General features: G+C 41.5%; 3 protein-coding genes across 3 annotated transcripts; all 3 read left to right on the plus strand.

The window, feature by feature from the left end:
* Positions 1 to 4,254: 4,254 nt before the first annotated feature.
* On the plus strand, positions 4,255 to 5,166 carry LOC138912870 (uncharacterized). Its single transcript, XM_070214448.1, has 2 exons — positions 4,255 to 4,479; positions 4,542 to 5,166. Exons 1-2 carry the CDS (start codon positions 4,255 to 4,257, stop codon positions 5,001 to 5,003), a joined length of 687 nt encoding a protein of 228 aa, XP_070070549.1. The 3' UTR covers positions 5,004 to 5,166.
* A 3,643-nt stretch (positions 5,167 to 8,809) lies between these two features.
* LOC138912871 (uncharacterized) lies at positions 8,810 to 9,767 on the plus strand. Its single transcript, XM_070214451.1, has 2 exons — positions 8,810 to 9,034; positions 9,097 to 9,767. Exons 1-2 carry the CDS (start codon positions 8,810 to 8,812, stop codon positions 9,556 to 9,558), a joined length of 687 nt encoding a protein of 228 aa, XP_070070552.1. The 3' UTR covers positions 9,559 to 9,767.
* Positions 9,768 to 13,875: 4,108 nt separating this feature from the next.
* LOC108062490 (uncharacterized) lies at positions 13,876 to 14,764 on the plus strand. The gene is made up of 2 exons (XM_044394973.2): positions 13,876 to 14,100; positions 14,163 to 14,764. The coding sequence occupies exons 1-2, from the start codon at positions 13,876 to 13,878 to the stop codon at positions 14,622 to 14,624; spliced, it is 687 nt and encodes a 228-aa protein (XP_044250908.2). The 3' UTR covers positions 14,625 to 14,764.
* Positions 14,765 to 16,745: the final 1,981 nt, after the last annotated feature.

Below are 16,745 nucleotides of genomic sequence, written 5' to 3' on the forward strand. Positions count from 1 at the left end.
ATCAAGAATATATATACTTTATGGGGTCGGAAATGTCTCCTTCACTGCGTTGCAAACTTCTGACTGAAATCATAATACCCTCTGCAAGGGTATAAAAACCCAATCACCGTTATTTCCAGTTTGCAAAAATTCTAATACGTACTAATACTTTGTTCCGCCATCTATCGGTCAGAAAGTGATTTCGCCGCACTTTTGTTTAACATTTTTAATGTTTAACATTTACATTAACTGTTATTTGACTATAGACTAAAACCTTACACTTTACTATAAATCTAAAAAATTTAATTTCTATGAATGGTGTAAGAAATATCGATTAATATTGTACAAAACATGGAGAAATCATCGACATGAAAAAAATTCGAGACATAGTGAGAAACATAGAGAACAATTCGACGTAAAAGGAAACATAGAAAACTTCTCGACATAGCAGAAAACGTAGACAAGTCATAGACATTGATGAAATTGACATAGAAATTTCATAGACTTTAACATCGCAGGAAACATAGAAACATTTCAAGAAACTCGGTAGAGGGAGCCACTGTTAAAATAACAGCTGTTAAATCAGATGATTTGATTATAATCGTAATCGCAAAATGTTTTTATTTTTATCGTAATCGAAATAAAATTCACAATTTTATTAATCGATAAAAGTAACGGACCAAAATTCAAAATATTTATAGAAATAATCCACCAACTTCCAAAATAGCCTTTGGGATTCGTACCGAACACATTCGATGAGCGTTGTCGCTGTTGCAATTTTAAGCGGAACTGTATTTCCACAGAGAATCGTTTAAGCGGCCCAAACTTAGTGGTTCGAAAAAAAATTGGTTTAGAGCTTAAAACTAACTACAATTTTAACGCTAGCATAAGAAAAAATCATATGCATATTACAATTGGAGCATTATAAATGAGAATAATATTTTTCAACTAGTCGCAAAATGCTTCAATTACTAAGGGCCGGTTTCTCGAGTCCCTGTCAAAGTCCCTGATAGCTATCTGTTCGAAAAACTTAAATACCAGATAAACTGCTCGTAAAAGCAAATCGGCTTTCTCGTCTGCTTTAATTTATCTGAACGAGAAACAATTACAGAGTGCTGTTAACGCACAGAATTGTGCTGTAGAGCGCAAAAAATGGCGTGCTTCGATTATTTCATCAGCTGTTTGGGTATATGTCAAAGGAAAAGTCAGCTGTGATTTCGTTTCTTCTTCTTGGTTGGCTTTGGGAAATCAGCTGTCATTCTATCGAGCCGAAAACGCTTAACAGGGACTCCGAGTCCCTGTCAAAGTTAGCTCTCACATTGATGCTCGAGAAAGACAAAACGCCTTAGCAGGGACTTTATCTGTTTGAGAAATGTTATCCGGCAATCGAGAAACCGGCCCTAAATGCTCCAATAACAAAATGCTTTATAAGTGTTGGAAAATGACATTACGTCATATTGATGAGAATATCGTATAAGCAAAAGTATTCTGCTCACTTCGGTAAGACCATTATCGTTTTAGTTCCGATGAGCTGGTTCAGCTCTCTCTTTCTGTATAATTTGAAGTGACAAGACGTGTTCTAAGGAACCACGATGTGAAAGGCCCTTTTCTCCCAGCAGGACTTGCAGTTTCTTCTTTATCCGAATGTTATTTTTGATTATTTAGTTTTTTTTTAATGGGTCAAACATATCTTCTTCTAGTCGGCTTGGTTTGGAGATTCAGGACTTGTAGTTCTTTTCGGGGAGTTTTCGTATTCTTGCAAACTTTCAGAATTTTTATAATTTGTCCCCAAACTGCCGGTTGGCATAACAAATGCATTCAGTGAATGCAATTCGTTTTCACGTTTTTTTATTTGCACCATTTCCATGTCGCCATGCAGCGACGCTTGAAACATGGCGTGGCCATAGTGTTTCCAAGCATTTTCAAGATCTGCAGCCGGCTCAGCCCCGGCAGTAATGCCTTTCCTAAAGGCTTTGTCAGCCATGTCAGCATACCAAGACTTTAAGAAAATCAATTGGCTTGGGAGAGAGAGAGCGGTGAAAGTGAGAAAGGTATAATTTCAAAATTTGGAACTGTTGGGGCCGGTGTGAAAAACACCTCCCGTGTTAAAGTCACATTGTGTAAAAAACATGTCGTGTTAATAACATGTTATAACACCCGTTATTTACAGTGTGTGTTATTGTCCGAACCCTGCTTTAAAACCATGTTTTGGACAAACTGACAAACAGAATTATCACTAATAAATGTATTATTTATTTATTCTATTTTTTTGCAGAGCGCTCGTGAGAGAAGCCGGAGCCGCAGCCGCGGCCACAGGCCCAGCCGCAGCCGTAGCCACAGGCCCAGCGGCTGGGAAGGGCGTCGTCCACGACCTGATATGGTCGGACGGGACGGCGCCCAGCGGAGGAACCGCCGCAGCCGCAGCTACAGCAGCAACCGGGACGGCGCCCAGGAAAGGAGCAGTAGTCCGCGATCCGCCCAATTCACACGAGTGGCAGTAACAAATAGGCGCGTCCAGCACGTAGATGCACGGGGGCGGCTTTGGGAGACCAAGCCGTTCCAGTGCAGCGCGTGCTGGACGCGTCTGGTGAATAGGAAAAACTGCTTAAGCCACAATTGCTTACTTGAGTATAGGGCTCACCCCTGCCCAAATTGCCCCTTTGTGGGCTTACATAGCCTCAATGGCCACAGATGCTATGGGGAAAACGGGGTGCCGTATATCCCCGATACATACCATCGGAGGTTGCGGTACCACTGGCGGAGGGCCAGAACAGTTAGGGAGCCAAGTCCGCACACCCCCCAAGTGGGAAGCCAGGGCCCTGGGTTTTCAGTTAGTTTTCGTTTAAGCCTAAAGTTTATTTGTGAAATTCTGCCACACAAAAAGACAGGAAGCCCAGGAAAGTGAAGTTTCACAATCGGTGTAACAAAAACCGCATTGAAAATTATTTCCCTGCCAAGAGAAGCAAAGTGGGTTATAAGATGCCAACTGTTTTGCAGTTAGTCATGCCAGAGCAGTTTATTCTTCTGTGTCGTAGGCGACCGATTAGAGAACTTCGAAGATCGAAAAGAAAATCGCTACGGACTGGCAGGTATTCTGCCGAATTGGCATCAGCATCCGACTCAACGAAATTCTTGGAAATGAATAAAAATTAAGGCGACAAGCTTATGAATCCCTCGAAAGCACTGTTTGAAGTAACAATGCTGCAAGTAGTGATTTTCGAAAAAGAAGGGCGTAGTTCCCCAACCAACTAGTTATTTTGAAATCAATGACAGGCACTCAAACTGGTTTGGCCCATTAGACCCATGTGCAACACATAGAAAATATATCCTTAAAAGGTTACTGGAATCTTTGCTGAAAGAGCATTACAAGAGGTACACTCTTGATTGGTTTACCAGAAAAGGAGCGTCAATCATGATTGACAAGCAAACTAAATTAAACAAAATTTTAAAAAAGGAATAAGTCCCTTAATAATATTTACAAAATAAGCTGATAAGCTAAGACAGAACCAGTGCAATCAGTGCAATGAAGAATGAGCAAATACCCAAATGGTCCGGTCTACCGTACTTTCCTTCCCAGAAAAATCCCGAAACGCCAAGTACAGAAATCTGTGAGAGTCAGTATATTTTCTGCTAAAGCTGGCATTACTAGTGAGAACATACCCCCTCAGCAAATTAACATAGATAGCCAAGATGCAACCCTGCAGGTTAGCAAAGATCCGATCCTCGTCAAAATACAATAGATTACCAGACTTATGGATTTTGGGATTTGGAGCATCCTACGTACACTCTACAGAGGTGGAGAAACAAATGCATGCAGCATGGTCTTATTGAAAATCAGCTGGGTTGACAAACAGCACACAAATCAATTGGCGCCAATTTTAAAATATTACAAAATTATATTACAATTAGATCGCAAGCATTAAATTTGCGGTTGGAAAGGCGATATGTATTCCCGTTTTTATTCTTCCCTACCATAATAATAAAATTTTGGTTTTTGTATATTAATAACATTAAGAACAAAACTGCATTATTACTTTTCCCTTAAAAGCAATAGGAGTGGAAGAACTCCCAAAAAGGGGGTCGTCCGTAGAATTTTGTCCGCCACTGTACATTACAGTTATTATGGTTATGGCTTAAAAACTCCAGAGCGGAGCGGTGAGTTGCGGGAGAGGGGAGCGAAGGGCAGTGCAAGCAAGCGACACTGCCAACACAAATTAAAATCTAAACAAACAACACGAAATGGATCTATCAGAGATTTCCTATTTTAAAGAAAAAATGGGGATGCACTCGGTGACCCGAACTCTAAGTTACGTGAGTGGCAAGGAGGAGGCCATGAAGAAGGGGAGCGCGCTGAGCGAAATTAACGAGCCCTTCTTTATCACCTTCGATGAGTACCACCTGCCACTGCTCCAGCACAGGGTTTTCACCGACTGGAGGGTGCTGGTGGTTGCCTTCACCACCTTGAGCGGCTCAAACTACAGGGTGATCTACGTGAGACCGGTAAGTACAATACGATCGTTGCCCATACGGTCTTTTTCAGTGCATTTTTTTTCCATTGCCAGATGTGCACCGGCCTTGGTGTATTGGGCGGCGACGAAATTAAGGAGGGAGTGCGTGAGGTGGCGCATTACATCTTTGACGTGCCAAAACTGAAGAAGATGTTCCTCGGCGCCGTCGCCGACAATTGCCCCGCCAACAACCTTGCGAAGGATTACCTCCTGGGCCTGGGAATTCCCGTCTTGTACGACCACGAGCATCTATGTGGCCGATTCGCAATGAAGAGCCTGAGGGACGTGCGCCTCAGATGGGTGTACGAGGACGCAGCGTTCCGGAAGGCGTCGTACAAGGCGGTAATGACCCAGCTCAGGAGCGCACCGGCCTTGGATGGCCAAGCGGCGGAGTATTCCGTCCAGTTAGAAAGGATAGAGTCCTTCCTGGATAGGGCCTTCGCTGCGACGGATCCATCCAAGGTCCGGTTGCGAAAAGTCAACGCTCGGTTGTTCGAGAGCGTAGGGAAGGTCTGAACCGAGCTGCTGGTGCCCGCCTTCGATGAGGCATTTCTGTTGTGGGAGGCGGACAGGGCAAATGTTATTCATTTCGCTACCATAATTGTGGCCGCTTTCGCCTACCTAGAGAGGCCCATGGACGAAATGCCAAAGTAAGTAATTTTCATATTCTTGCGAACATTTAATAAATAAATTTCTATAATACAGGCTGGTTTTCCCACCCGAGAGCTCTGGAGAGCCTGGCGCCAAACGAAGAAAAATATAAAACAGCCAGCAGTCGTTTTTAAAATAAATTTTGAAAAAAATGCCTAAAATGTTTTCTCAGCTGCGGATTGTGTATTGGTTAAAAAAAAAGCTGCCCCTTAGGGGCGCTATGAATTTTTGAAGTAAGAACTTAAAAAAGGTTCTCAAACTTCTAATTAGTATATTTCGGGAACGGCTTAGAGGAACAACGTACAACTTTACACTTTTTTAAATGTGTACTAGGGAATTAGGAAATATTTTCTTAAATTTTTTGTTGTCCAAAAAGGATGAATTTTATTTATTTGAAATTTTCTATCGCGGTTTTTTTTTTAAAAAATGCATTTAAATTGTTTAAAAGGCTGGCTTTGAAAATTTCAGGGACCGAAAATAATGAAAAATAGTAGAAAAATATAACAATTGAATTTTTATCATTACCAAGTAATTTTATTATTTATTTACGGTCCAATACCGCATTGCCAGGAGATCCGATTTATGGCCATCTGGTCCGTTTCTATGCGAACTAGTCTCTCAGTTTTGAAGCTATCGCAATGAATCTTTCCCTTTCTATTGCAGATAGTAGATATGCCGGAACCAGCCGTATCGGACAACTATAATCGGAAATCGGAATAATCGGAAAAATAATGGGGGAAAATTCTAGTTTCGGTGTTTTTTTAAATGTTACCTTTTTTATATATTTCTGAATTTCGGATTAAATTTTTAAAAAATATCATATAGCTGCCATAGGAAGGACAGAAAAAATAATGTCAAAATAATAGGAAACTTAACATTTTGCGACTCTAAATTAATAGGAATGATCTGCAAGTCGAAATGAAATAAAAGAAAGCCGAAATGGACGTAAATTTAGGAAAAAAAATTAAAAAAACTGCATGCATTTTGGCTGAAAAGGTAACTTTCTGGCCCAGTGTGCGTCGTCAAATCCAAATAGCCAAAGCAGAATCCGCGAAGGAATCTCACATGTGTGTGTGTGTCGCCAAATTGGAAATCTGTCTCTCAGGAAAAGAGCACGGCGAAGAAAAATTCGAACAAATAGGAAAAAATGCTTATTTTTTAATGATTTTTATGATTTTTTGACGCATGACTTTATTATTTGTATGTTATTAATATCTCTGATTCTTATATCGAGTTTTCAATGCTTAAAATATTGGACTCGGACATTATTTTCCATTTCCATTTTGGATGGAGATCTATCATTCTCTTTCTATTGCATTTGTGTTGGTTCGAGCTTCTGATGGTTTTTCGCGCTTGCATTTGTGTTGGTGCGAATTTTTCAAAAATCCGTGTCTGTTGCAAGTTCCTCGTTCATTTCAATTTAGACAGGCAACACGATGTCGCAAAATTATTACTACGGTAATACTACTGTAAATAACTTTAATTATTCGGTAAGTGTTTTTTTTTAATTATTGCTAAAATGATTTTAAATGCGACTAAATAAGTACGCGACCTAAAATTAAACATAGATACGTTTTTGACATTTTAGCTGTGTGAAAAACACCTCCTGTGTTAAAGTCACATTGTGTAAAAAACACGTCGTGTTAATAACATGTTATAACACCAGTTATTTACACTGTGTGTTATTGTCCGAACCCTGCTTTAAAACCATGTTTTGGACAAACTGACAAACAGAATTATCACTAATAAATGTATTATTTATTTATTCTATTTTTTGCAGAGCGCTCGTGAGAGGAGCCGGAGCCGCAGCCGCGGCCACAGGCCCAACGGCTGGGAAGGGCGTCGTCCACGACCTGATATGGTCGGACGGGACGGCGCCCAGGAAAGGAGCAGTAGTCCGCGATCCGCCCAATTCACACGAGTGGCAGTAACAAATAGGCGCGTCCAGCACGTAGATGCACGGGGGCGGCTTTGGGAGACCAAGCCGTTCCAGTGCAGCGCGTGCTGGACGCGTCTGGTGAATAGGAAAAACTGCTTAAGCCACAATTGCTTACTTGAGTATAGGGCTCACCCCTGCCCAAATTGCCCCTTTGTGGGCTTACATAGCCTCAATGGCCACAGATGCTATGGGGAAAACGGGGTGCCGTATATCCCCGATACATACCATCGGAGGTTGCGGTACCACTGGCGGAGGGCCAGAACAGTTAGGGAGCCAAGTCCGCACACCCCCCAAGTGGGAAGCCAGGGCCCTGGGTTTTCAGTTAGTTTTCGTTTAAGCCTAAAGTTTATTTGTGAAGCCCAGGAAAGTGAAGTTTCACAATCGGTGTAACAAAAACCGCATTGAAAATTATTTCCCTGCCAAGAGAAGCAGAGTGGGTTATAAGATGCCAACTGTTTTGCAGTTAGTCATGCCAGAGCAGTTTATTCTTCTGTGTCGTAGGCGACCGATTAGAGAACTTCGAAGATCGAAAAGAAAATCGCTACGGACTGGCAGGTATTCTGCCGAATTGGCATCAGCATCCGACTCAACGAAATTCTTGGAAATGAATAAAAATTAAGGCGACAAGCTTATGAATCCCTCGAAAGCACTGTTTGAAGTAACAATGCTGCAAGTAGTGATTTTCGAAAAAGAAGGGCGTAGTTCCCCAACCAACTAGTTATTTTGAAATCAATGACAGGCACTCAAACTGGTTTGGCCCATTAGACCCATGTGCAACACATAGAAAAGATATCCTTAAAAGGTTACCGGAATCTTTGCTGAAAGAGCATTACAAGAGGTACACTCTTGATTGGTTTACCAGAAAAGGAGCGTCAATCATGATTGACAAGCAAACAAAATTAAACAAAATTTTAAAAAAGGAATAAGTCCCTTAATAATATTTACAAAATAAGCTGATAAGCTAAGACAGAACCAGTGCAATGAAGAATGAGCAAATACCCAAATGGTCCGGTCTACCGTACTTTCCTTCCCAGAAAAATCCCGAAACGCCAAGTACAGAAATCTGTGAGAGTCAGTATATTTTCTGCTAAAGCTGGCATTACTAGTGAGAACATACCCCCTCAGCAAATTAACATAGATAGCCAAGATGCAACCCTGCAGGTTAGCAAAGATCCGATCCTCGTCAAAATACAATAGATTACCAGACTTATGGATTTTGGGATTTGGAGCATCCTACGTACACTCTACAGAGGTGGAGAAACAAATGCATGCAGCATGGTCTTATTGAAAATCAGCTGGGTTGACAAACAGCACACAAATCAATTGGCGCCAATTTTAAAATATTACAAAATTATATTACAATTAGATCGCAAGCATTAAATTTGCGGTTGGAAAGGCGATATGTATTCCCGTTTTTATTCTTCCCTACCATAATAATAAAATTTTGGTTTTTGTATATTAATAACATTAAGAACAAAACTGCATTATTACTTTTCCCTTAAAAGCAATAGGAGTGGAAGAACTCCCAAAAAGGGGGTCGTCCGTAGAATTTTGTCCGCCACTGTACATTACAGTTATTATGGTTATGGCTTAAAAACTCCAGAGCGGAGCGGTGAGTTGCGGGAGAGGGGAGCGAAGGGCAGTGCAAGCAAGCGACACTGCCAACACAAATTAAAATCTAAACAAACAACACGAAATGGATCTATCCAAGATTTCCTATTTTAAAGAAAAAATGGGGATGCACTCGGTGACCCGAACTCTAAGTTACGTGAGTGGCAAGGAGGAGGCCATGAAGAAGGGGAGCGCGCTGAGCGAAATTAACGAGCCCTTCTTTATCACCTTCGATGAGTACCACCTGCCACTGCTCCAGCACAGGGTTTTCACCGACTGGAGGGTGCTGGTGGTTGCCTTCACCACCTTGAGCGGCTCAAACTACAGGGTGATCTACGTGAGACCGGTAAGTACAATACGATCGTTGCCCATACGGTCTTTTTCAGTGCATTTTTTTTCCATTGCCAGATGTGCACCGGCCTTGGTGTATTGGGCGGCGACGAAATTAAGGAGGGAGTGCGTGAGGTGGCGCATTACATCTTTGACGTGCCAAAACTGAAGAAGATGTTCCTCGGCGCCGTCGCCGACAATTGCCCCGCCAACAACCTTGCGAAGGATTACCTCCTGGGCCTGGGAATTCCCGTCTTGTACGACCACGAGCATCTATGTGGCCGATTCGCAATGAAGAGCCTGAGGGACGTGCGCCTCAGATGGGTGTACGAGGACGCAGCGTTCCGGAAGGCGTCGTACAAGGCGGTAATGACCCAGCTCAGGAGCGCACCGGCCTTGGATGGCCAAGCGGCGGAGTATTCCGTCCAGTTAGAAAGGATAGAGTCCTTCCTGGATAGGGCCTTCGCTGCGACGGATCCATCCAAGGTCCGGTTGCGAAAAGTCAACGCTCGGTTGTTCGAGAGCGTAGGGAAGGTCTGAACCGAGCTGCTGGTGCCCGCCTTCGATGAGGCATTTCTGTTGTGGGAGGCGGACAGGGCAAATGTTATTCATTTCGCTACCATAATTGTGGCCGCTTTCGCCTACCTAGAGAGGCCCATGGACGAAATGCCAAAGTAAGTAATTTTCATATTCTTGCGAACATTTAATAAATAAATTTCTATAATACAGGCTGGTTTTCCCACCCGAGAGCTCTGGAGAGCCTGGCGCCAAACGAAGAAAAATATAAAACAGCCAGCAGTCGTTTTTAAAATAAATTTTGAAAAAAATGCCTAAAATGTTTTCTCAGCTGCGGATTGTGTATTGGTTAAAAAAAAAGCTGCCCCTTAGGGGCGCTATGAATTTTTGAAGTAAGAACTTAAAAAAGGTTCTCAAACTTCTAATTAGTATATTTCGGGAACGGCTTAGAGGAACAACGTACAACTTTACACTTTTTTAAATGTGTACTAGGGAATTAGGAAATATTTTCTTAAATTTTTTGTTGTCCAAAAAGGATGAATTTTATTTATTTGAAATTTTCTATCGCGGTTTTTTTTTTAAAAAATGCATTTAAATTGTTTAAAAGGCTGGCTTTGAAAATTTCAGGGACCGAAAATAATGAAAAATAGTAGAAAAATATAACAATTGAATTTTTATCATTACCAAGTAATTTTATTATTTATTTACGGTCCAATACCGCATTGCCAGGAGATCCGATTTATGGCCATCTGGTCCGTTTCTATGCGAACTAGTCTCTCAGTTTTGAAGCTATCGCAATGAATCTTTCCCTTTCTATTGCAGATAGTAGATATGCCGGAACCAGCCGTATCGGACAACTATAATCGGAAATCGGAAAAATAATGGGGGAAAATTCTAGTTTCGGTGTTTTTTTAAATGTTACCTTTTTTATATATTTCTGAATTTCGGATTAAATTTTTAAAAAATATCATATAGCTGCCATAGGAAGGACAGAAAAAATAATGTCAAAATAATAGGAAACTTAACATTTTGCGACTCTAAATTAATAGGAATGATCTGCAAGTCGAAATGAAATAAAAGAAAGCCGAAATGGACGTAAATTTAGGAAAAAAAATTAAAAAAACTGCATGCATTTTGGCTGAAAAGGTAACTTTCTGGCCCAGTGTGCGTCGTCAAATCCAAATAGCCAAAGCAGAATCCGCGAAGGAATCTCACATGTGTGTGTGTGTCGCCAAATTGGAAATCTGTCTCTCAGGAAAAGAGCACGGCGAAGAAAAATTCGAACAAATAGGAAAAAATGCTTATTTTTTAATGATTTTTATGATTTTTTGACGCATGACTTTATTATTTGTATGTTATTAATATCTCTGATTCTTATATCGAGTTTTCAATGCTTAAAATATTGGACTCGGACATTATTTTCCATTTCCATTTTGGATGGAGATCTATCATTCTCTTTCTATTGCATTTGTGTTGGTTCGAGCTTCTGATGGTTTTTCGCGCTTGCATTTGTGTTGGTGCGAATTTTTCAAAAATCCGTGTCTGTTGCAAGTTCCTCGTTCATTTCAATTTAGACAGGCAACACGATGTCGCAAAATTATTACTACGGTAATACTACTGTAAATAACTTTAATTATTCGGTAAGTGTTTTTTTTTAATTATTGCTAAAATGATTTTAAATGCGACTAAATAAGTACGCGACCTAAAATTAAACATAGATACGTTTTTGACATTTTAGCTGTGTGAAAAACACCTCCTGTGTTAAAGTCACATTGTGTAAAAAACACGTCGTGTTAATAACATGTTATAACACCAGTTATTTACACTGTGTGTTATTGTCCGAACCCTGCTTTAAAACCATGTTTTGGACAAACTGACAAACAGAATTATCACTAATAAATGTATTATTTATTTATTCTATTTTTTGCAGAGCGCTCGTGAGAGGAGCCGGAGCCGCAGCCGCGGCCACAGGCCCAACGGCTGGGAAGGGCGTCGTCCACGACCTGATATGGTCGGACGGGACGGCGCCCAGGAAAGGAGCAGTAGTCCGCGATCCGCCCAATTCACACGAGTGGCAGTAACAAATAGGCGCGTCCAGCACGTAGATGCACGGGGGCGGCTTTGGGAGACCAAGCCGTTCCAGTGCAGCGCGTGCTGGACGCGTCTGGTGAATAGGAAAAACTGCTTAAGCCACAATTGCTTACTTGAGTATAGGGCTCACCCCTGCCCAAATTGCCCCTTTGTGGGCTTACATAGCCTCAATGGCCACAGATGCTATGGGGAAAACGGGGTGCCGTATATCCCCGATACATACCATCGGAGGTTGCGGTACCACTGGCGGAGGGCCAGAACAGTTAGGGAGCCAAGTCCGCACACCCCCCAAGTGGGAAGCCAGGGCCCTGGGTTTTCAGTTAGTTTTCGTTTAAGCCTAAAGTTTATTTGTGAAGCCCAGGAAAGTGAAGTTTCACAATCGGTGTAACAAAAACCGCATTGAAAATTATTTCCCTGCCAAGAGAAGCAGAGTGGGTTATAAGATGCCAACTGTTTTGCAGTTAGTCATGCCAGAGCAGTTTATTCTTCTGTGTCGTAGGCGACCGATTAGAGAACTTCGAAGATCGAAAAGAAAATCGCTACGGACTGGCAGGTATTCTGCCGAATTGGCATCAGCATCCGACTCAACGAAATTCTTGGAAATGAATAAAAATTAAGGCGACAAGCTTATGAATCCCTCGAAAGCACTGTTTGAAGTAACAATGCTACAAGTAGTGATTTTCGAAAAAGAAGGGCGTAGTTCCCCAACCAACTAGTTATTTTGAAATCAATGACAGGCACTCAAACTGGTTTGGCCCATTAGACCCATGTGCAACACATAGAAAAGATATCCTTAAAAGGTTACCGGAATCTTTGCTGAAAGAGCATTACAAGAGGTACATTCTTGATTGGTTTAGGGGCTGTCCATATATTACGTAATCACCTAGGGGGGGGGGAGGGGGCATTGAAATGATTATGTTTGATTACATGGGGAGGGGGGGGTCTTGCACAATGATTACGTAATCATTTTATATACATTTTTAGATTTAAAGAATTTATTTAAAAACTTTTTTCCTTTAATTATATCTATAAACTTAGATAGGAAAGCGGAAAAAAAATGTTTAGTGGCTGGACGGCGAAAAAGAGAATGTTCAATCACACGAAGGACGCGAAGACCTGGAATGGCTTGACGAAGATAATTTCAGCGTAGACGAACCGAATGTGTCATACCAAACTTCATTTATAAACAATATTAAAGATTGGGTTGCATCTCCGTTTGAATCCACAGATTAAAACAAAAAAAAATTTATTATTGGGATTACGTAATCATTGGGGGGGGGGGGGTGTTTATTGAATTATTACGTTTGATCACCAGGGGGGGGAGGGGGTCAAAAATCACCAAAAACGTGATTACGTAATATATGGACAGCCCCTTACCAGAAAAGGAGCGTCAATCATGATTGACAAGCAAACAAAATTAAACAAAATTTTAAAAAAGGAATAAGTCCCTTAATAATATTTACAAAATAAGCTGATAAGCTAAGACAGAACCAGTGCAATGAAGAATGAGCAAATACCCAAATGGTCCGGTCTACCGTACTTTCCTTCCCAGAAAAATCCCGAAACGCCAAGTACAGAAATCTGTGAGAGTCAGTATATTTTCTGCTAAAGCTGGCATTACTAGTGAGAACATACCCCCTCAGCAAATTAACATAGATAGCCAAGATGCAACCCTGCAGGTTAGCAAAGATCCGATCCTCGTCAAAATACAATAGATTACCAGACTTATGGATTTTGGGATTTGGAGCATCCTACGTACACTCTACAGAGGTGGAGAAACAAATGCATGCAGCATGGTCTTATTGAAAATCAGCTGGGTTGACAAACAGCACACAAATCAATTGGCGCCAATTTTAAAATATTACAAAATTATATTACAATTAGATCGCAAGCATTAAATTTGCGGTTGGAAAGGCGATATGTATTCCCGTTTTTATTCTTCCCTACCATAATAATAAAATTTTGGTTTTTGTATATTAATAACATTAAGAACAAAACTGCATTATTACTTTTCCCTTAAAAGCAATAGGAGTGGAAGAACTCCCAAAAAGGGGGTCGTCCGTAGAATTTTGTCCGCCACTGTACATTACAGTTATTATGGTTATGGCTTAAAAACTCCAGAGCGGAGCGGTGAGTTGCGGGAGAGGGGAGCGAAGGGCAGTGCAAGCAAGCGACACTGCCAACACAAATTAAAATCTAAACAAACAACACGAAATGGATCTATCAGAGATTTCCTATTTTAAAGAAAAAATGGGGATGCACTCGGTGACCCGAACTCTAAGTTACGTGAGTGGCAAGGAGGAGGCCATGAAGAAGGGGAGCGCGCTGAGCGAAATTAACGAGCCCTTCTTTATCACCTTCGATGAGTACCACCTGCCACTGCTCCAGCACAGGGTTTTCACCGACTGGAGGGTGCTGGTGGTTGCCTTCACCACCTTGAGCGGCTCAAACTACAGGGTGATCTACGTGAGACCGGTAAGTACAATACGATCGTTGCCCATACGGTCTTTTTCAGTGCATTTTTTTTCCATTGCCAGATGTGCACCGGCCTTGGTGTATTGGGCGGCGACGAAATTAAGGAGGGAGTGCGTGAGGTGGCGCATTACATCTTTGACGTGCCAAAACTGAAGAAGATGTTCCTCGGCGCCGTCGCCGACAATTGCCCCGCCAACAACCTTGCGAAGGATTACCTCCTGGGCCTGGGAATTCCCGTCTTGTACGACCACGAGCATCTATGTGGCCGATTCGCAATGAAGAGCCTGAGGGACGTGCGCCTCAGATGGGTGTACGAGGACGCAGCGTTCCGGAAGGCGTCGTACAAGGCGGTAATGACCCAGCTCAGGAGCGCACCGGCCTTGGATGGCCAAGCGGCGGAGTATTCCGTCCAGTTAGAAAGGATAGAGTCCTTCCTGGATAGGGCCTTCGCTGCGACGGATCCATCCAAGGTCCGGTTGCGAAAAGTCAACGCTCGGTTGTTCGAGAGCGTAGGGAAGGTCTGAACCGAGCTGCTGGTGCCCGCCTTCGATGAGGCATTTCTGTTGTGGGAGGCGGACAGGGCAAATGTTATTCATTTCGCTACCATAATTGTGGCCGCTTTCGCCTACCTAGAGAGGCCCATGGACGAAATGCCAAAGTAAGTAATTTTCATATTCTTGCGAACATTTAATAAATAAATTTCTATAATACAGGCTGGTTTTCCCACCCGAGAGCTCTGGAGAGCCTGGCGCCGAACGAAGAAAAAAATAAAACAGTCGGCAGTCGTTTTTAAAATAAATTTTGAAAAAAATGCCTAAAATGTTTTCTCAGCTGCGGATTGTGTATTGGTTAAAAAAAAGCCGCCCCTTAGGGGCGCTATGAATTTTTGAAGTAAGAACTTAAAAAAGGTTCTCAAACTTCTAATTAGTATATTTCGGGAACGGCTTAGAGGAACAACGTACAACTTTACACTTTTTTAAATGTGTACTAGGGAATTAGGAAATATTTTCTTAAATTTTTTGTTGTCCAAAAAGGATGAATTTTAATTATTTGAAATTTTCTATCGCGGTTTTTTTAAAAAAATGCATTTAAATTGTTTAAAAGGCTGGCTTTGAAAATTTCAGGGACCGAAAATAATGAAAAATAGTAGAAAAATATAACAATTGAATTTTTATCATTACCAAGTAATTTTATTATTTATTTACGGTCCAATACCGCATTGCCAGGAGATCCGATTTTTGGCCGTCTGGTCCGTTTCTATGCGAACTAGTCTCTCAGTTTTGAAGCTATCGCAATGAATCTTTCCCTTTCTATTGCAGATAGTAGATATGCCGGAACCAGCCGTATCGGACAACTATAATCGGAAATCGGAATAATCGGAAAAATAATGGGGGAAAATTCTAGTTTCGGTGTTTTTTTAAATGTTACCTTTTTTATATATTTCTGAATTTCGGATTAAATTTTTAAAAAATATCATATAGCTGCCATAGGAAGGACAGAAAAAATAATGTCAAAATAATAGGAAACTTAACATTTTGCGACTCTAAATTAATAGGAATGATCTGCAAGTCGAAATGAAATAAAAGAAAGCCGAAATGGACGTAAATTTAGGAAAAAAACTCAAAAAACTGCATGCATTTTGGCTGAAAAAGTAACTTTCTGGCCCAGTGTGCGTCGCCAAATCCAAAAAGCCAAAGCAGAATCCGCGAAGGAATCTCACATGTGTGTGTTTGTCGCCATATTGGCTGCCGCAGAATCCGAGCGTGTGCCTGTCTCTCAGGAAAGAGCACGGCGAAGAAAAATTCGAAAAAATATGAAAAAATGCTTATTTTTTAATGATTTTTATGATTTTTTGACGCAGGACTTTATTATTTGTATGTTATTAATATCTCTGATTCTTATATCGAGTTTTCATGGCTTAAAATCATGCACTCGGACATTATTTTCCATTTCCATTTCGGATTCATTCTCTTTCTATTGCATTTGTGTTGGTTCGAGCTTCTGATGGTTTTTCGCGCTTGCATTTGTATTGGTGCGAATTTTTCAAAAATCCGTGTCTGTTGCAAGTTCCTCGTTCATTTCAATTTCGGCAGCAGCAATGTCGCAACACAACTATTACGGGGCTGTGTATATTAATAATTATTCGGTAAGTGTTTTTTTTAAGTTTTGCTAAAATGATTTTAAATGCGACAAAATAAGTACGCGACCTGAAATTTACTTGCAAATATTTAATATCTACACGAAAGTTTTGGACAAACTGACAAACAGAATTATCACTAATAAATGTATTATTTATTTATTCTATTTTTTTGCAGAGCGCTCGTGAGAGAAGCCACAGGCCCAGCCGCAGCCACAGGCCCAACGGCTGGGAAGGGCGACGTCCACGACCTGATATGGTCGGACGGGACGGCGCCCAGCTGAGGAACCGCCGCAGCCACAGCAGCAACCGGGACGGCGCCCAGGAAAGGAGCAGTAGTCCGCGATCCGCCCAATTCACACGAGTGGCAGTAACAAATAGGCGCGTCCAGCACGTAGATGCACGGGGGCGGCTTTGGGAGACCAAGCCGTTCCAACGCAGCGCGTTCTGGACGCGACTTGTAAATAGGAAAAATTGCTCAGCTCACAATTGTATAATTGAGTATAGG

This window comes from Drosophila takahashii, chromosome 2L (genome assembly GCF_030179915.1).
Source record: "Drosophila takahashii strain IR98-3 E-12201 chromosome 2L, DtakHiC1v2, whole genome shotgun sequence".
Classification (NCBI taxonomy): Eukaryota; Metazoa; Arthropoda; class Insecta; order Diptera; family Drosophilidae; genus Drosophila; species Drosophila takahashii.